At 35.0% G+C, this 22,524-nt stretch overlaps 1 protein-coding gene across 2 annotated transcripts in view; it reads right to left on the reverse strand.

The window, feature by feature from the left end:
* Window positions 1-22,524, reverse strand: part of LOC141346675 (disks large-associated protein 4-like) — a 40,837-nt gene that overhangs the window by 13,269 nt on the left and 5,044 nt on the right. The window contains exons 4-6 of one of the 2 annotated variants that reach the window (XM_073851607.1): window positions 17,119-17,217; window positions 14,986-15,133; window positions 12,713-12,950 (exon numbers count right to left, since the gene is read on the reverse strand). In XM_073851607.1, the coding sequence (XP_073707708.1) occupies window positions 12,713-12,950; window positions 14,986-15,133; window positions 17,119-17,217 (485 nt within the window). The remainder of the gene's footprint in view (window positions 1-12,712; window positions 12,951-14,985; window positions 15,134-17,118; window positions 17,218-22,524) is intronic. The other variant, XM_073851608.1, reaches the window with a different exon arrangement.

Consider the following 22,524-nt stretch of genomic DNA (forward strand, 5'->3'; position numbering starts at 1 on the left):
GTCAGAGAGCCAATATTCGTAATATACGTAGCAATGCCAGGTTTATCAGACAACTAGGAGGCAGGCTATAGAACAAAAGAAATGCAAAGAAGAAAAACATTTTATGTTGCCCAATATGTGCCCAATATAACCACAGTGTGTGTGTGTCTCAGTATGAGTTCACAGCAGTGTTCGGGTGGAGCTGGCAGACGGAAATGATGGCAAACATAACAAGCCCACAGGAATCCCCTGAGTGTGTCATAAATCTGGGCGGCAGAGCTGCATGTATGTTTTATACTCAAACATTATGCAAAAAATACATGCATGGTGGAAAGTAACTGCAGGTTCCTAAATAATGTCCAGATCATAACCAAACAAACCAATCACAAGAATCAAAAAGTCTGAAAATCCAGCATCATTTTCTCAAAAACATTCCTTTCCGAACACATTGCAACTGTACATGTTAAATGAGCTTTCATGACAGCTCATAAGCCCAGCGTAAACTCTCAAAGACATTCAGCAAACATACAGAAAAAAGCTGATAAACATGCATGCTTTCATGTCAAAACTCTCCCTGAAGTTATAAGTCAGCATCAGTTCGCGAATGTATGAAGGGGAAGACAGTTGGAGAGTCGATTGCTGAGGTCAGCTTGTTTATTTAGTGTGTTAAAGGGGATACATTTAGAGATGCAACTTGGTGTTTTTTCAAATGATTCATCAGGGGAAAGTACTTCTAAAGAAACTTTAATCAAAATAACATGCTCGCTCTCTAAAACAACTGTCCTTTTCTGTTTGTTTCTGAGGCCTAGTGGGTTATTAGATCATTTTGACCAATAGTCAATTAATGTAGACATTGTTTTATGTGCATTCTGTCTGGCTCACGTTAATCATTTCCCAATAAAAACAATTTTCTCATTGAATTTCCTGTTTCACTCTGAACTGGCACAAAAACATTTTGAAGTACATTTGCGGAAGTAAAACGGGTTGCAAATAGCATTTTTCTTTCTCTACGTTGAAAAGAAAATATGTTAAAGGGATAGTTCACTCAAAAATTTAAATTAGCCAATTACTTACTCACCGTCCAGGCATCATACGTGTTTATGACTTCCCTCTTTCAGACAAATGCAATCTAAGCTTTAGAATGGCATGGGAAGGTGTTTCTCTTCATCAGTCTAAAACAAGCCCTATAAAGCGCATCCATCCATAATAAAAAGTGCCTCACACAGCTCCAATTGGGGAATAAAGGCCTCCATAGTGAATTGATGAAGTTTTGTAAGAAAAATATCCATGTTTTAAATGTAATAATCACTTTAATCTAGTTTGTGCCAACATGGAAGCCCTTCCGGGTGGATGATGTGGGACAAAGGAAGCAATGTTTCCTTACTTTAGCAAAGGAAAACCAGTCTCCTCTTGGTTTATATTGTATATATATTGTATATTTACAAATTCATTACTTCTGAGCAGCACAAGCGCAATGCTAATGCAATACGTCATCAACCTGGAGCTGCTTCTGTGTACAATCAATTGGTGCAAGCTAGATTAAAGTGATTGTTACATCTTAAATATGGATATTTTCCTTACAAAAAGGCATTGATTTGCTACAGGAGGCCTTTATTCACCCACCGGAGCTGAGTGAGGCATTTTTTATTATGGTTGGATGCACTTTATTGGACTTGTTTTGGACTAATGAAGATCATGCCATTCTAAAGCTTGGAAGTTCCAGGATAATTTTTATTATAACTCCAATCGCATTTGTCTGAAAAAAGGAAGTCATATACACCTAGGATGCCTGGAGGATGAGTAAATAATGGGCTAATTTTCATTTTTTGCTGAACTAACCCTTTAAATGCTATTGCTGCGCCCCAATTCGGCAAATTAAATTACACACTAAAAGCCTGCAATATTTGTACTTAATGTTTTATAGGTGTTTGTAGTTCTACTTGAATCCTCATCCTATGCGCAATGGGTTATGGGCAATATTAGCCATTAGTGTATGCATAGATCTGCACTTTCGACATACTACAATTTGACACACTAATTATACTTTTGAACACTATTTAGGACAGATAGCACGTGATGCGATCTGGGAAAACCCGTTGGATGTCACGCTGGGACATTTTCAGAAAATTATTTTCGAAAAGTAGAATAGAACGTAATTTTTTTTTGTCAAAATGAGCTTTTCATTACATTCTTATTCTATAACATCTTGCCTATCATCTCTGAAAATACGATCAGTTGGTGCAAGCTAGGTTAAAGTGATTATTATGTTTTAAATATGGATATTTTTGTCACAAAAATGCATTGATTTGCTACAGGAGCCGTGTGAGGCACTTTTTATTATGGATGGATGCGCTTTATTGGACGTATTTTTTTTATTGCGCTTTATTGGACGTATTTTGGACTAATGGAGAGGACTTTTTCATATAACTCCGATTGGATTCGTCTGAAAGAAGGAAGTCATATACAGCTAGAATGCCCGGAGGGTGAGTAAATAATGGGCTAATTTTCATTTTTGGGTGAACTAACCTTTAAATGCTATTGCTTCATCCCAATTCGCCTACTTAAAATACAGCCTAAAAGCCTGCCATATTTGTAGCTTTTTTAAACACTTTTTTGAGTTTGTAGTTCAAATTGAATCCTCATCCTATGTGCAATGGGTTATGGGCAATATTAGCCATTAGTGTGTGCATAGATCTGCACTTCGACATACTAAAATTTGACACACACTAATTATACTTTTGAACACCATTTAGGACAGATAGCATGTGGATCAGGACACAGCATATATGTGACCCTGGACCACAAAACCAGTCTTAAGTCACTGGGGTATATTTGTAGCAATAGCCAAAAATACATGGTATGGGTCAAAATTATTGATTTTTCTTTTATGCCAAAAATCATTAGGAAATTAAGTAAAGATCATGTTCCATGAAGATTTTTTGTAAAATTCCTACTGTAAACATATCAAAATGTAAATTTTGATTAGTAATATGCATTGTTAAGAACTTAATTTGGACAACTTTAAAGGTGATTTTCTCAGTATTTTGATTTTTTTGCACCCTCAGATTCCAGATTTTCAAATAGATGCATCTCGGCCAAATATTGTCCTATCATAACAAACCATACATCAATAGAAAGCTTATTTATTGAGCTTTCATATGATGTATACATCTCAGTTTTGTAAAATTTAACCTTATGACTGGTTTTGTGATCCAGGGTCACATATGCTCTTATGTTAAGAACGTGCTGCAGAGGTGCTTTCTCTGATCAACACAAAAACAGTTATGCTATCAAAATAAACCATGTAACATATTTAATAATCACTTTAAACCAAATTTAAATTTTTAATTCCATTCTTGAAAATCATAGTTATCAGCAAACTTAAGATACCCATAGCTTTTGTAAAAAACCCATAAGAGTTTTGGAAAGAGCTTGAACCCAGCTTTCAAATGGTACCAAAACTAAAAAAGGAAAAATTTCACCATGTGTTGGGTTTTCCTAGATTGCATCACATATGTTCAGCACCATTTGCTGATATGCAATCCAGAGGATAATATATCAGTTGGAAAGCAAAAAGCAAATGACAGATGTGTTCTCTCTAACCTAACAACATACTATCGTGCTATTTATTAATCGTCAGGTGGAAAGATCTTCTGCAAACATTGATTGGTGGATGTTTGTTTGTGATTAAGGCGTGAATGTAATGTGACTGGCTAAAGGCCACCAACAAATATCTTGATTCCTCAAACTTACTCAGTATCTGGTCTGTAAAAATCTTTACGAAGCAACATTAATTCCTACATTTTGGTAGTAAAGGTTAAATGTACTTTTTAGCCTGTAGAGACACCTTAAAATCCATTCAAATTCAATTCAGAACACATGTACACATCTAAAACTCTGTATACTATGCCTGTACATCTTAAACAGTGAAATAGTGAAGCAACCGTGACATTAGCTGAGTCAACACTGGTGTGGTGTGTGTGAGCGATCCAGTGACTAATGATGACTTTATTATTCAGGTGTGGCCATGATCGCAATAATCCTACGTTCTCATCAGCATTCACATCTGCACCCTACACAGATTGTCTGAAAGAGCCGTTTAGAATGGTTCAATTCGCTGGAATTCAACAGTAAGCGAGCCATTATGAAATCGGCATTAGATGCAGCTGGTTTATTTTTGCGTTTCTGTTTGGAGCAGCTGCTGTAATGTCTGTGTCAGCATCCTAGATGGCCTGTGGAAAGACTCTCTATGCTTCTGCATAAATCATTCATTAGGCTAGAAACCCTGGGTTTCTGAAGAGCAAAGGCTGGCTTGCGCAAATGAAACGCATTGTGAATGAAACGAGACGTTTACTGAGTCATGAGGGAATGTTAATAACTCACTGAACAACTCTAAAGCTGAGAGGGTCTGTTAATGACCGTTTCTTTGTGCGAAAGTCAACTCAAGACTTTATTCTAGAAGCGAAGCACTACTTTCCTTAAGTACCTTAAGTAGAAATCACTTTAAACCTTTGATTGAAAGCTCTCTATGGTGATAGTTTTCAATAGGGATGTGCAGATTGATCCCATTAGTCATTACTAATTTTTCTCTGTCAAGGTTTTTGACTAGAAATAAATCTTTGTCAAACTTTGCAAGCTAAAAAGTTACAAGTTATAAAAGTTCCTTTCAGAATCTGCAAAATGTTAATTATTTTACCAAAATAAGAGGGATCATAGAAAGTGCATCTTGTTTTTATTTAGTACTGACCTAAATAAGATATTTCACATAAAGGATGTTTGAAAAAATGACCCTGTTGTTTTTTTGTTAAATGATAGTTGTTCATGAGTCCCTTGTTTGTCCTGAACAGTTAAACAGCCTGCTGTTCTTCAGAAAAATCCTTCAGGTTCTAATTATTTGTTTTTTCAGCATTTTTGTGTATTTGAACCCTTTCAAACAATGACTGTATGATTTTGAGATGCATCTTTTCACACTGAAGACAACTGAGGGACTCAACTACAACTATTACAGAAGGTTCAAACGCTCACTGATGCTTCAGAAGGAAAAACCATGCATTAAGAGCTGGGGGTGAAAACTTTCGAACAGATTGGAGATGTGTACATTTTTCTTATTTTGCCTAAATATCATATTTTTTTCCATTTAGTACTGCCCTTCAGAGGCTACAGAAGATGTTTCCCAGTAGACAAAATAAGTTAAATTCACCCTGATTTTCAAAAGTTTTCACACCCAGCTTTTAATGCATGCTTTTTCCTTCTGGAGCATCAGTGAGTGTTTGAACCTTCGGTGATAGTCCCTCAGTTGTCCTCAGTGTGAAAAGAAGGATCTCAAAATCATGCAGTCATTGTTGCAAAGGGTTCAAATACACAAAAATGCTGGAAAACCAAAGAATATTTCTGAAGAACAGCAGGCAGTTTAACTGTTCAGGACAAACAAGGGACTCATGAACAACTATCACCAAACAAACAAAAAAAAAAAACAGCTGTGGATCATTCAGGTAACAACACAGTATTAAAAATCAAGAGGATGTAAACTTTTGAATTATTTTCTCTTGTGGACTACATGTATACATCTTTTATGTGTTTTCTCTCAGTTATTGGTTTTGAGGTGAAACATCACCATTTATTTTTAGATTCTTTGAGTGAATTTAATAGCAACCTCTGCATTACTTTATTACCCAATGCGTGTATTCAGGATTTTGCGAGAGCATATAGATGTGTATTAATGAGTGATCAAATGTTCTGCTTTCATCAACAATACCACACATGACTCATTTTAGTGTTATAACGAACACTGCCATAGAAACGAGTCTGAGGATGAGAACAGCTCCTGTTAGTCATCTTGAAATTACATGAATTCTGTCAAAGTGAAAGCAGTGTGAATCTGATCATACCAGTATCACTATATGATTCAGAAGGCGATTCTTACAGTCGCATAGCAGCAGAAGACAAAACACCACTGTGACCATCATCATCTCGAACATTCCACTCATGTCTGTGACATAAATGCTGCAGAATTCCTGTCAGTCACATTCCAGGTCTAGACAGAGCCTATTGTTGGAGAGGTCATGCTTGGGATAGTTGTGTGACATCATAAGCAGGAAGTCTGGTTATGATGTCAAGGTTTTCACTGGAATGTTTCACCAACTCTAGTTTGATTTTGCATGATTTTTCAATATGCAGAACTGCGTGCAAAAAATCTGATGCATGGGACTGTTACTGTTAATTCATGTTCATGGATCCTGACCTTTCCAATATAGCAGATGTATTATGGTAATGAGCAACCGCTGCTAATGCAGCATGTTGGCATTAATAACTTCTAAAGCCGCAGAGCTGATCTAATTGTTGTTAAACCCAAACCTTAAACGTTGATGTCGGTCAGTTCACTTCTTTCAATTATTTTCTTTTAAATATACTACACAAAGAAACTAGATCAAACATCTCTATGAAAGAGAAAAAAACATTCTGATTTGATTTGGAACAATTCTGACTAATAATACGGCAAACAACAATACAAATCCCATAAGACAGAAATAAGAAGCTTTACATAGAATTAGTGCTGCAACTGATGTAAAAATGAATAAATGACAATCAGGGTCATTGTTTTAGTTGCTTACTCATGTGGAATGAACCTTTGGTGGAATATGAGCTCTGAATCAGAGCAACGCTGTGACCAACGCTGGATTGGGTCATTATGTGGATTTGGCCTACAGTGTGGGAAACGCACAAAATATGGGAACTTTCCCATGACAAACAAAAACCATTAGAACTTTTATTGTAAGACGCATGATAAAACAGATGTGGCATGACAAATTGGACAATGAATGTGAAATGTTGCACAAGACAGTAACGGCCAATCAGAACATATTTGATGTGCAATAAAGTGCAAAGCATGCAATACATCATGCAATGAAGTTCATGATATATTGTAGAGATAAATGTTGATTAAATGCATCATAAAGCTCAACTGATGCACGATAACAGGTGTTTCATTCATCCATCACAATTTATTTCAATTTTTACTCACTTGAACCTGTTTCTGAGGGTTTTTCAGCTGTACTACACAAACACACACCTTGCGTGTTTAGGCAGATAAAAGGAGTCAGCACCATCCTGACAAAATATATCAGCACTCCTACATCTAACACCTGTTCTGCCCAAATAACACACATTAATGTGCTGATATACGCCACATTTTTGCAAAACAGGAATGAGGAACACTTTTCATCTGCTATCATATACACAATGAGCCTCAGGGAAAAACAGGAGCGAAACGCTCAAACATCCATCTGATAATATGAGGAAACAAACTACAGGCCAGTGAAAGATATATGGTAGAAACTGTCAACACGTTCACCGAAATCTCTTTCAACAAACCACAGTGAGAAAGATTTAACTTCCTCACCTCATAACAAACATCTAGACTGATTTTCAAGTCTCAAACAGATGAAGCCAAAACTTTGTAGCGAGGAAGAATCATAATTCGGTACTTTTCTGGCTAAATTTATTTATTCCTATAATCCAGGGTCAGCGATTTGCAGTAATCAAATGATTAACAACAGGAACCGCCTTCATCCAGCTTTCTGCGGTCTAAAACTCTTGCGTAGGATGTTTCGTTAAGCTTTTAGAGAGTGATAACTTCTTTGAGGTTACCAATAACTGAAGCGAGAATGAGCAGATGGAGATCCCACACCTTCTGACCAGAGAACTTTAGTCAGATTTGCATTCTAGGCCATGGGTGTGTTAGCTAGTTCACTAATTCTGGGTGTGATGAAGCTTCTTTAACTAATAAAAGCCCTAATTACAGGCCTTTCTTCTGCTGACGCTTAGTTTATTGCGCTGACGGTTCATCTGTGTGTGGGTTCCTCACCTCAGAAACAGCTTTAAAACCTAGTCGACTGTAAAATACTACTAGATACTATGCCTAAAAGAGTATAAGATCCAAACCTGTGTGAATTTCCTTCTGTTGAACACAAAAGAAGATGTTTTGAAAAATGTTGGCACAAAATCATTCGTGTTAAGCAGAAGAAAGAAACTCATACAGGTTCAAAGCAACTTCAGGGTGAGTAAATGATGAAGTACCACTTTAAAGGATTAGTTTGCCAAAAAGCAAAACGTTTTAAGTTTTTTTTTTGTACAAAAAAAAAAAATTCCCTTTCGTAAGGCACAGAAAATAGCAGCATAAGGGTTTAGAAGGTCACAAGGCTTAGTAAATAAGGACAACATTTTCATTCTGCGGTGAACTACTCCTTAGAATGAGCTTTTTTTCCTCCCAGCGTTTCTTGAGACACTTTCCAAGAAATCAGCATCACTCGCTGCGTCAGCTACTTCTGTCTGTTGATGCTTAAAGGCTGTAAAACCCCAAAGAGAAGAACTATAGCAACAGCAGCCATGTAAACAAAGCCTCTATATAGCCATGAGAGGAAGATCATATCTTTGCATCATCCTTGACGCAGAGAATGTGCTTAAAGTCAACGATAACGTCAGACTTATACACAAAGATTAACACCTAAAATTTACTAACATTAGAAATCATATCTACAGAAACCATGACATTAAAGGAGTAGTTCACTTTCAGAACAAAAACGTACAGATAACGTACTCACCCCCTTGTCATCCAAGATGTTCGTGTCTTTCTTTCTTCAGTCGTAAAGAAACAGTTTTTTGAGGAAAACATTTCAGGTTTTCTCTCCATATAATGGACTTCCAAAATGCAGTTTAAATGCACCTTTCACGGGCTCTAAGTGATTCCAGCGGAGGAAGAAGGGTCTTATTTAGCAAAACGAAATGAAAGTTCAAACTCAGGGGCACCATAGAAGTCCATCATATGGAGAGAAATCCTGAAGTTTTCCTCAAAAAACATAATTTCCTCATGGCTCATGCACATCTTGGATGACAAGGGGGTGAGTACATTATCTGTACATTTTTGTTCTGAAAGTGAACTACTCCTTTAATGCTGCATAAGGCTCTCCAGCGCAAGAGCTTTGAGCCTAGATGGAAGAAGTGTTAAATAATTGAGCAGATCTATGAAAAACTCATAAGTGCAGGAAAAAGTCTTGGAAGCTAAATGCAAAAAGGCCCACGGGAATATCATCCTTTTCTATCGATTTCCACGAATGGAACGGTTTGTATTTCAAAACATAGACCTGAATCAGTGCCATAACATGTTACGCTCCGTGCCATGAAAGATGCAACTCGGTCACTTTGAAAGAACAAGGTGCATTGTTTCATTGTTTCAGTACAAACATCCTGGGAGTTGGCTGACTATTTATCCAACCCACTGGACTGACAAACTCACTCTGAATGTCTTTTGTCGCCTAACACAGCATTTCCGGATCCGCAATACAAAACACTATACAATAGCCAGACATCAGAGAGTGCTCACATAGAGTTTAGATGCTCATACTCACAGAAAACATCTGAAAGAAATATGCGAGTGCATAAAATAACATAAGCCCCTCCATCAGACTGTATCTATAATACACGAACTATAATTTTCTCCAAGGCCTGTTATCAGAGCTGCTTTGCCCAACAGATGATGAATGAACCATGCACAGCAATTAAATGCAAAGTGACACCTTTAACTAGAGCGATGTGTGTAATGTAAAACCTCTTCGTGCTGTAATCATAAACACAGTGAATGCTCCTGTTTGACAGGGCGGTCAAGTTCAACTACTCTACAGAAGTCTTAGGTCCCATTAAAGATGATACTTCCCTTGGAAACTGACATGACAACTGTTTTGGGATCATCGCACTGCATTTATAGGGTGTGTGTGTGAGAGAATGAGGGTGTATGAATGTGTGTGTCATACATAATTTGCACTTCATTAAAAGAAAGAAAGAGACAGGACTATAATAACCAGTCTAATAACACAAAATAAATAGGCTAATGTAAAACATTATGAATCATATAATAACATATTATGGTTAATTTACGTACTATTATTAAACACACTGAGAAATACAGTCGCTGGACATGAAATAGATTTTAAAAAGACGTTTGCCATCTGCAAGAACACAAATCTAAGGCTAGATCCACACATGATGTGAATGTGTGAGTGAATAAATGATAAACGTGCGTTAATGTCGGTCCGCATCACATGAACACAAGTATCTGATTCTCACCTGCACTCAGGCTGGAAATGATGCTCAACTCGTCGCTGTTTCGCTCATATACTGAGATTTACATTAACGCAACATCATCACCATCATTATAAGAGCGTCCACGTCGCGGAAAGAAAGAACCGTGTGGAAACGCCTTCGTGACATGCAGCGGAGTATTGTTGAAGGAAACAACGCGTCGGAAATCATTATTGGACAAGCGAGCTGTCAGTCATTGTTTTGCGTGCGAGCGATTGGACAATAGGCTGATAGATCCGCCCTTCACTTAAATGTGTGACGCAAATACTAGGACCCGCCCCTTTATGAGGATAGTAGTGAATGAAATGGTGAGTGGGCGGGTCTCTCTTTCACTGCTCTCTCTCTCTCATGTATTTTTAGCAACGTTCTGCAGATGTGTGCAAAGAGATATACTGTTTTGTCACATTATTTGGAGAAAAATAAAATAAAATAAAAATTGAAAAATCAAGCAATATATATATACAACAGTTCGTTCTGGTTCTCAAATCGGATTGGTTGAGAACCGTGAGATATTCTACTGGTATCGCTACACGCCCTTTCACAATTTAGAATAAATTAAAAATAAACCAAAATAAAATCCTTAAAAATCAAGCAAAAAACAATAATTAATTAGAAATGATATATGTCCAAGAGGTGATACAGTGGCTCTTGCAAAAAATAAAATAAATATATTTTCATATATAATTGTGCAGAATAAATTAAAAATAAACAAAAAGAAATTCTTAAAAATCAATGATAACACAATAATTAGAAATTATATGTCAAAGAGGTGATACAGTGCATCTTGCAAAAAAATAATAATAAATAAATACAATAAATTACTTTTTATATATAATTGTGCAGAATGAATTAAAAATAAACAAAAAATCTTAAAAAGCAAGCAACACACAATAATTAGAAAGTATATATGTCCAAGGTGATACAGTGCCTCTTACAAAAAATACAAAATAAAAATACATGAAAAATAAAATAAAATAGAAATATCTCTGTTTAATGTAATAAAACAGAAACATTAAACTCATTATTAATTTAGAAATATATTGGAAATAATCCCTACACATATAAATACTGGGCATATTGATAATTAAAATAAAAATGTTTAAAATAGAGACTTTTGAATGAGATTTTCCATATCAAACTTTATTGCACTTCAGCTTATTTTGTGTTTTTAGATCAACAGCATGACTCTTTTATTTTTATTTGAACCATATATGAAAATACACTTTTGACTGATGTTTTCAGATAAAACTTATATTGTGTTATTAGATTAACTTTTTCTGACAGGACCATCAATTCTCTTGAAATTCTCTTGAAACCATTAGCTAGTGAGTCTATGGAAGCCAATAAAACTGCTTGCGGGAAAGTTATGAAATTCGGCACACTGATAGAGGACAGTCTCAACATTAACCATTGGAAGTTTGGAGTCTCTAACTCAAACTCTCTAGCACCACCACTTGTGCAAAGCAAAAAGCTATGAAATTCAAGTTGATTAGTCAAACTGTTCTTGAATAACGTGCAAATGAATTAGATGAATAGCACACAAAAATGGATATAAGGACAATTCTCCACAACGGTTTGGCGTATTAAGACCAAACTTGGTGTATGTTATAACAATCATGACCTGAGGCTACCTGCAGTGTTTCGGCATGGTGCAACCTAGTGGTCATGAAATATGAAAATGGCCATTTTTGCTTATAACTTTTGAATGGTTTGCCCAAAAATTATGCAGAGTCAAATCATACTCAATTTTCCCATGCCAGCCATTTTGAACTTTGTAATAAAATGCTATATTTTAAGAATACACCGCTGTATTATTACGAAAGTCTAATGCGTCTTCGGCATCATGCCCTGATGCTACTCAAAAAGTTTTAGGGCAGCGCCACCTTGTGGCCAAAAGCTATAAAGAAATATAAAAAAATGCTAATAACATTTGATTATATTGGCCTATTGTAATTAAAGTGATCTCAAAATATTCCTTGGGTCATGCCGAGAACATCAACACCAATTATGCCAAAATTGGCCAAACTTCCTTTTAGGCATTTTGATTAATGGTCAAAACCTACTTTTCAAACTCCTCCTAGACCGTTGGTCTAATTTTCACCAAATCTGACTCGGATCATCTTCAGACCATTCTGGCTAAAAATGTATGGATTTCGTGTCGATATACAAATCAGTGTTGGTTTAACGCATCAACAAATGTGCTGGAAAGATGCCAAACTGCATCTGAGGCTGTATGTCTCCAAAGCTTTGACATATTTACACTAAACTTGGTGTGTGCCATTGTCTCCTTACACTGACCACACCGCATCAATTTGGTAGCAGTGCCTCCTATTGATCAAAAGTGATAAGCCATTCATAATAATAGTAGTTTTATATGATTTTTCAGCCATCTGGACTAAAATCATCTTACAAATGGCCACAGTTACTCATTGCTGCAGTTGATCTGGTGTTTGCTTCTGTAGTGCTTGGCCCCAGCTATAATTTTTTTAATGTTCTCCTCTTTTCGTCAAAGAAACACACCAGAGATGTTTTATTCTCTTTATTCTCTGAGCATTATTCAGGCTGTATCTGCTGGTCATGTGACTGTGTCTGTACTCACCGGTGCTGTTGCTGTAGGTGCGTACGGTGGTTGTCGTCGTGGGTGGCGGTGAATCAGAATCCATTGACGCCGTGTCGTCGTCTTGGGAACAGCCTGCCTGAATGGCACGAAGGTAACTATGGCTACGGGAGCGGAAGCATGTGGGCATGGGCATGTCGGGAGGCTCGCTGCATCGGGAGTGAGGATGCATGTCATCCAGCTCGTCTCCATAATGCTGGCTCAACTCCATGTCTCGCACCTGCTGAGAAAGTGGGATTTGATGAAAAAAAGTGGCATGATTAAAAAAGAAAACAGTCATGGGTGTGTGGCTATGTTCAGAGTGTTACTGGCTATGTTACTGAATACTGCACTTATATATACAATGATCACCAAAAGTTTGGAATAAACTGAAAGTCTCTTCTCCTTGCAAAAGCTGCATTTATTTAATCAAAAACGCAGTAAAAATTGTGAAATATTATTACAATTTAAAACGGCTGTTATCTATGGAAGCCTGTTTCTACCACTGACTAAAAAGTTTAAAAGTTTATTGTGACTTGTTATCTCGCTTTTCCGACTTTTTTCTCAGAATTGCAGGATACAAACTTGCAATTCTGACTTTTTTCTCAGAATTGTGAGATATAAAGTCAGAATACTGAGATGTAAACTCACAATTCTGAGAAATAAAGTAAGCTTTGCATAGCAGGAATAAATTATATTTGAGCATATATTCAATCACAATTCTGACTTTTTTCGTTGCAATTTTGAGTTTAAATCTCGCAATTCTCGCAATTTTTTTCTGAATAATTTTTCCTCAGAATTATGAGAAATTAAACTTGCCATTGTAAGTTATAAAGTCCAGTTCTGAGGAGAAATAAGACTGATATGTTCACAGAATTGCGAGTTTCTCACAATTCTGGGAAATAAAGTCACAATTGTGAGTTATAAAGTCAGAATTTCAAGATATAATTTCACATTTCTGAGAAATTAAGTCAGAATTGTGTGATAAAAACTCGCAATTGCGAGAAAAATGTTTAATTCTGAGTTTATATCCCTGCAAATTCTGACTTTATAACTCGCAATTGTGCATTTATATCTCACAGTTTTGAGAAAAAAAGTCAGAATTGCAAGATAAAAGCTCACAATTGCAAGAAGTAAAGGTCAGAATTGCAAGAAAAAAGTCAGAATTGTGAGTTTATATCCCGCAATTCTGACTTTATAACTCGCAATTGTGCGTTAATATCTCACAGTTCTGAGAAAAAAGTCAGAATTGCACGATAAAACAGTATCAAACTCGCAATTGGAGAAAAAAGTCCGAATTGCGAGATAAAAACTCACAATTGCAATAAGTAAAAAGTCAGAATTGCAAGAAAAAAGTCAGAATTGCGAGTTTATATCCGGCAATTCTGACTTTACATCTTACAATTCTGACTTTATAACTCACAATTGTGTGTTTATCTCTCAAAATTGTAAAAAGAAAAAGAAAAAAAAAGTCAGAATTGCAAGATACAAACTTGCAATTGCAAGAAAAAAGTCAGAATTGCGAGTTTATATCCGGCAATTCTGACTTTACATCTTACAATTCTGACTTTATAACTCACAATTGTGTGTTTATCTCTCAAAATTGTAAAAAGAAAAAAAAAAAGTCAGAATTATGAGATGTATACTCCAAATTGTGAGAAATAAGTCAACTTTTTTCTTTTTTATTCAGTGGCAGAAACGGGCTTCAGTAGTTATCTACGTGAATATATGCTCAAATATAATTTATTCCTGTTACACAAAGCTGAATTTTCAGCATCATTACTCCAGTCTTCAGTGTCACAGGATCATACAGAAATCATTCTAATATGCTGATCTGCTGTTTCTGATTATTATCAATATTTAAAACTATTTTTTTTTTTATAGAAAACCGTGCAAAGCATTAATACTGCATAAAAAGAGTAGTGTGGTAGTACACTATTCTGAACACAGCCGAAAGAGTCTGCCAGGAATGCACAGTCAAAATTGACAGGACACATCAAGCTATTGTATTTGATTATGTGTGTATTTGAAAATCTCATCAGACCAGAGCATTTGTGTCAGTTTAATTACTAGTTAGTCTTTAAGCTGATGAAATTTCGCTGTGATGGATCATGTGTATAATCTCAAAGGTCACAAATAACACACTCATAAATCAGCCCATTTCTTACGTTACTTAACAGAAAGAGTGTTATTATATTCAGTGGAAATGATGTATCTTCATCCTCGTCTGTTGGCAGTGCCCTGTAATGAGCTCAAAGGTCATGAGGGTGTCTGACCTGACTTATGCAGCTGCCGCGTCCCAGCGTGCTGCAGCCCTGACTGAAGTCATCATCATCCCAGTTTGGGAACGGAGAGCTGCCTCCGATGCAGTCCAGGTTATCCAGACTGCGATTCCCAGAGAACTCTCGCAGAGAAGGAAGACAGCTGAGGACAGGAAGGGACAGGGGTCACAAAGAGAAGAAGAGAAGGGGCAGGAGATGAGAGAAATGCCAAAAGCAGCTCAAGTGCTCTATAGACTACAACAGGGGTTTTCAAACTGAGGCCACAAGGGAGTGCTGGGAGGTCAGTGAAAATGTTTAGAGAAAAAGTGTAAAAAATAAAAAATAAATAGAAGTAAAAAGAAATGTATAATAACATATAAAATAAATAAATAAATAAATAAATAAATAAAATAATACTTTATGAATTAGTAAAATTAACAAACATAAACAATTGCAATCAATTTAAGGAAAACTACAAATAAAATATTCTAAATAAAATAAATGTAAAAAAGTATAAAAATAAATACTAAAATATTTGTAAATATAAATATAAAAATATAAACACAAAATTAAAAATATTTAAATAAATAAATAAAAATAATCTGAAAATAATCAAATACACTAGCAGTCAAAAGTTTTTGAACAGTAAGATATTTAATGTTTTTAAAGTCTCTTCTGCTCACCAAACCTGCATTTATTTGATCCAAACTACAGCAAAAAGACAAACATTTTGAAATATTTTTACTATTTAGAATAACTGTTTCCTATTTGAATATATTTTAAAATGTAAATTATTTCTGTGATTTCAAAGCTAAATTTTCAGCATCATTACTCTAGTCTTCAGTGTCACACGATACTTTAGAAATCATTATAATAAGCTGATTTGCTGCTCATAAAACTTTTATTATTTTTATTATGTTGAAAACAGCTGAGTATAACTTTTTTCAGGTATCTTTGATGAATAGAGAGTTCAAAAGAACAGCATTTATCTGAAATATTAATATTTTGTAAACATTTTAAATGTATTTATTGTCACTTTTGCTCAATTAAATGCTTAATAAAAGTATTAATTTCTATCATTTCTTACCAAAAATAAAAAATAAAAATAAATAAATAAAATAAATAAATAAATACAATTATAAACAAAATTATACTATATAAATTTGTTTGATCACAGAAATAAATTACATTTTAAAATATATTCAAACACAAAACAGTAGTTTTTACTAGTAAAAATATTTTAAAAGTTTACTGTTGTACTTTGGATCAAATAAATGCAGGCTTGGTGAGAGAAGAGACTTTAAAAACATTAAAAAGTTTATCCTTCAAAAACTTTTAACTGGTAGTGTAAATAAAAGATTTAACAGATTTAAACGAATAAAAAGATTAAATAAAAATGTTTTTTAATGAAATAAATAATTTAAATAAATGATTAAAAATAATCTAATTAAAGTAAATAAATAAATATCTATACATCTAATACATCTAACAGTACAGTCCTTATATAAGAAACTATATGCATTTTTCATATTAGAAAGGGCATCTCATTTATGAAAATGATCATATTTAGGGGTCTGTGGCTTCTAAAAGATTGAAAACCCCTGGTCTATTACACAAAAAAAGCAAATGGAAATGGTAAAGCTGTAACAAAACTACTGAAGAAACATTTTCTTATTAGTAAATGTATTATCATGAATCTATCTTTTCATCATCCATCCATCTATCATAACAGATCTGTGTCTGCTCTAAAATAACACCACAGTTTCCTCAAATCGCTTGACTATCCAATCAGACTAAAGCAGCTCAGCTAATGACCAATCAGCAAAGAACAGTTTAAGCTCAGCGTCCAATCAGAGCTCTTACAGCAGTTAGGGTGAGCATAACAAGCACTGAGGAGGCTTTCTCTCTGGTGCAATGCAACCAAAACCCAAACATCAGATGTGTCTACAAATGTGCAGTATGGAGAAAACCACCTCAGACTAAACATCTCAGAGTAGGAGAACTGTTTCACGGCCAATAGTAAACCAGGTTTCAGTCAGCACTCCTAATTTGAGAGGAGATCAGGAAAGCAGCGCTGGTACGATGACTCCTTTGCGGTCAGTGAGGAGCTGCGGATGGACAGATGGCCGGTCTCCTCACTGGACTGACCTGACAGAGCGTCCGATCTGCTGCAGGGTGGTGATGCTGTGGAGGGGGGACCAGAGAGCCTCCAGATCCCCCTGCAGCATCGAGTAGTCCAGCAGACGGCTGGAGAGAAGGCAGGGTTACAGGGTAAGATGGGAACGGGAAAAAGGGAGGAGTTTATAGTGCAAAAAGAGGGTGGAGCTTAAAACAGAAGAGGCGGGGCTTCAAACCAAGAAGTTTGAGTCATTGAGGGAAACATAAAAGTTTAAAAACATTGCCAGTGTTGGGGAAAGTTACTTTTAAAAGTAATGCATTACAATACTGAGTTACTCCCTAAAAAAGTAACTGATTACGTTACTTAGTTACTTTTTATGGAAAGTAAAGCGTTACATTACTTTTGCGTTACTTCTTAATTCTGGGCAGGGCTTGCTTGTTTGTTTTTAATATAAATAGTTCTATTTTTTGCAAATGTAAAAGCCTTTACACACTTTAGAGAAAAGTAAATTGATGTCTGTACAGTAGATGCAGAAGAAATAAAAAGGAAATGTTAGATTATCTTGAGTAATTTTAGCTTATTAGTATGGATGAATTGGATCATCGAAGGTCGTCAGCAAAGACATCGGTTCATAAAATGAGATTAAATACATAAAGGATATTTGTATTATTTAACATATATTTATTGCAGGTTTGCGTCATATTCTGAGTTGAATTTCACTGTTTTTATTCATTTTGAGGAATACTGTATTTGTTTTTTTAGTGAGTGAGATGAATTAATACATGTTCACATTGATTCTAGAACTAGAACATCTTACAATTTCTCTCAACATGGGAATAGTAGAGTTTTTAATCAATAAATGGGGGAAAAAAGTAACTGGTGTTGCTTATTTGAAAAAGTAACTCAGTTTCATGTCAATTAAAAAGCAATGCGTTATTTTACTAGTTACATGGAAAAAGTAATATTATTACGTAACTTGCATTACTTGTAATGCGTTACCCTCAACACTGAACGTGGCTATGTTCAGAACAGCATACTAACATATTGCTTTTACTGTGTCAGCACAATACAGTAAGTATACTGTGCACATTAAGCAAATGTTCTGTATAACACACTATATTTGTTCACAATGCAATGCCATTAATAAATCAGCAGTGATTTTTACATTTTTATCTCTTGTTTAAATTGCTACTTGTGTGAACTGGCAAGACACTTTTACACTAAATTTAACTACCATGAAAAGTCATTAAATTTTTTACACTCGTTTAACAATGTTTCCTTTACTATTAATAGAAATATTAATCAGAAAACAGTGTGTACTTCACTGTATTCAGTAAGCATAAGCAAGTATACCACTGTGAACATATAGTCTTACCAATCAGGGTTAGAGGAAGAGGAGAGGAAGGTGTTAGGGTCATTCTGAAGAAAACATGTTCAGGGCATATTTATTTACAAAAACCAAAAGAATAATATAAGAAACGACACAAAAAAAAAAAAAAAAAAAAAAGCCTATTTGTAGGGTGGTTCAGTGTTTTATTATTGTAACTTACGACTTACGTAACGACTACTTTCGAATAAAATAAAAATAATCAAATAAATAAAAACTTTTAAATATTGACTTGCAACTAACTGAAATGAATAATTTAAGGTATTCAAATGACTAAAACTGAATAAAAAATAAATTCATAAAAAAACATAAAATAATTTAAATTTGTTTTTCAAAAAACAACAAAAAATGTTTTCTGTTTAATTTAATTGCATTTTTGTTTTTGTTTTTCCAAACAAAAAATAAATATCACACATTTCTCCCTCATTTACAGAAGCCACCCACTAAAATGTCATTCAGTGTAACAGTCTTGTCAGGCATAATTACAACAAAAATCAATTTATGACATATGAAAAGATGAATTACTTTCAACCAAAATAATAATTAGTTGTTAACCTCTATTTTTTTTTATTTGCCTCTATCCTAGGTTTTGCCCATTTCTCAGTAAGAATTTATTTCTCATTTGAAACACAATAAAATTTAATATGCCCCCTTACTCTTTCACATATTTTAATATGTACAATTCACAATAAGCATGTTGTTTGAATTTGTACATACATATGATGTATCTATTACAATGTAATAGTATTTCAACTAAATTTTGAAAATATTATAAAATAACTTTGAAACCTTAAAAGTAGACACTTTACTTACATTTATTTTGCTTTCTATGGACATGAAATAACGTTTGGAAATTTCTTTTGACGATCTTAACGTCTTTGACTAAATACTATTTAATTTAGCTAAAATAACACTGCACCTTAATAAACTAATAAGATTTATCGTGTTCATACACATAAATGAAAGGCAAAAATGTTACAATTTATACTAAACACCATTATTGTTTGAATGAGACCTCATTGATGTTGTCAGACTTGCTTTAGCACCACATTCAAAGGTGGAATCACCTGGATGCAAAAACAACTCATGCATTTTTGCGATTATTTCATATACAACACAATCTGATCTGCATTTGATACCTGTGAAAAAAAAATCACAAGTGGTTTATAGTGGCAATAAACACTTCATTTCCACAGATTAGGCAAAACACCAGTAAAAAGCAAAAAGAAGTGTCTTCTTTACATGTGAGCAGCAGAAAGGTTGTGCGAGGCTCAGCATATGCATGAGAGAGAGACCAGCTGTGCTCATTCTAGCAGATGAACAAGCACAGCTGGATATGATGCATTTATGAGAGAAATAAACTCATCCTGATCCAGAAGGCATGAAATAACGGACCTCACACCTCAGACGGGGTCTCTGGCGTCGTGACAGACCACCAGTGTGTGTTTCTGTGTTTGTACCCTAATATATCTCAAGCCTTCTGAACTGAAACAGATCACTGAGGTTGTGCATATAGAGTTTTGTTTTAATAATGAACAGAAACATAATATGTGACCCTGGACCACAAAACCAGTCATAAGGTTAAATTTTACAAAACTAAGATGTATACATCATATGAAAGCTCAATAAATAAGCTTTCTATTGATGTATGGTTTGTTAGGATAGGACAATATTTGGCCGAGATACATCTATTTGAAAATCAGGAATCTGAGGGTGCAAAAAAATCTAAATACTGAGAAAATCACCTTTAAAGTTGTCCAAATTAGGTTCTTAACAATGCATATTACTAATCAAAAATTACATTTTGATATATTTACAGTTGGAATTTTACAAAAAATCTTTTGGAACATGATCTTTACTTAATTTCCTAATGATTTTTGGCATAAAAGAAAAATCAAAAATTTTGACCCATGCAATGTATTTTTGGCTATTGCTACAAACATACCCTAGCGACTTAAGACTGGTTTTGTGCTGCAGGGTCACATATGTGCATGTATTAAATGGGTCGTATGATACGGTTTCTTGTTTTCCTTTGTCTTTGGAGTGTTACAAGCTGTTTGTGCATAGATAAGATTTGTAAAGCTGCAAAGCAGAAAGTCTCAAAACCAAAGAGATATTTATCATAAAAGCTAAGACTCAGTCACACCTCCCGAGTAGATTAGCATAACACCGCAACATATGTATATGCAATGAAAGAAGGCGTAACTTTTAGCGGCTGTAGTATTGTTGCAGTCACCATGTTGTGGGGACGCGATGTGTTTCATTGCAAAATCAAAAGTACTTGCCTTCCCAGGGCTCTATTTCGTATTTGCGACTAAAAATTACTGCATGCAACTGTGAAAAAATATTTAGGAGCACCATGTGCGACTGACCCGATCAGCATATTTGTGTTTGTGCTCAGGAGCTTCAAAGGTTTCTACGTGTTTTTGCAACTTTGAGTAATGTATCACATATCTCACAAATCCTTTTATAAATAAAGTGTAGAGAGAGTGTAAATAAGAGACTGATTTTGCAGTATAGAGAGTGTTGTTGCTTTGTGATATAGCTTTTAATATTTTTTTAAATGAGATATTGACTTAATACAGCAGTTAAATAAACAAGAAGTTATTATTAAGTGACTTACATTGTCTGACTATAACACTATTGTCTGATTTTGCTCTATTTCGCCGTCAAAAGTAGTCTGAAACAAGTCACAACTGCGCGCATCTCCATTCAAACACAGCGGTGTTTCGTTTATGAATGAACGTGCGTTTTTAAACTAATCTAGTGAAATGATTCAATTTGCCATTCATAAAGACAGTGACTTGCTTTATTCCTGAATGAACCATCCATTCAAACGAATCAAATGAATAATATGATTCAGTAATTAAATCAATGTCTTGCCGCCACCTGCTGGCAGATCTTTTCATTTATTTCAATCTTTAATATTTCTGTATTCAAAATTGTATATTTAAAACATTAATCTCAACATGAATTTATGAATTTGATTGCACTCGTGCCACATCTGAGCCTCTTTAAACATATGAAAAAAGTAAAAACAAAATTCCCCTGTAAATCACTTTAAGGAGTCAAATATCACCTCGTAATGGGAAGGCTAATTTTTTATCAGATTTTTTGATTATTGTTTAGAATGTGCTCCTAAAATTTGGACTGTGCACAAGTGCTCCTAACAAGAAAAGTAAGCGTAGAGCCCAGCTTCCAAATGAGGACAAAACTATACACTGTTCCGGGAACAGTACAATGCAAATATTCGAGAGGGTGATGCACATTTCACGGAGGACTGTTTCCTGAACCTCGGAGAGTAGCTTACAATGCCAGCTGTACACAAAGGCTTAAGGCTATAAAGTTGGGCAATTCCAATGTTACAAGGACAGTCTGCGCTTCTAAATGATGTCCTGTAAGTACGTTTTCATATTTTAAAAATTCGGTACTGACTATTCAAACGCAAGTTTTAAGCAGTGTAGAGTAGTACTTGTTGTAATTCGTTCAATGATCGCAAATGCAGACATGGTGTTATGTTTACATGGTGCAAAAAGCAATGCAAAGCAATGTGTAAAAAGACTGTACGAGTCATTATAATCAGTAGTTATGCCCCAACTGGATGCTGTTAGAAAGCTAGTATACCATTGCAAACACAGTCTTACCAATCAGGGTTAGGAGAGAAAGGTGTTAGGGTCATTCTGAAGAAAACATGTTCAGGGCATATTTCTTCACAAAACCAAAAGAATAATGTACTACCCTCCAAAGGCAAAGTGCAGTAACTACGCCAACACTGAAACTGAGAAAAATGCCTTTAAAGTTTTTACGCCAGCTAGTCAAACATGTTGACACTCTTGTTTCTCTGGGACAAAATTGAAGCAGGAGACTTTGCCACAAGACAAAACAGTTGTCACAAAGTCCATTTTACGCCTTAACTCAATTTTGACCAAATGTGTAGTTACTGCGCTTTGCCTTTGGAGGGCAGTATAAGAAACTGCACTAAATTATTAGGCATATTTGTAGGGTGGTTCAGTGTTTTATGATTGTTAGCTACGGCTTCAACTAAAAC

This window comes from Garra rufa, chromosome 12, assembly GCF_049309525.1.
Source record: "Garra rufa chromosome 12, GarRuf1.0, whole genome shotgun sequence".
NCBI classification, from domain to species: Eukaryota; Metazoa; Chordata; class Actinopteri; order Cypriniformes; family Cyprinidae; genus Garra; species Garra rufa.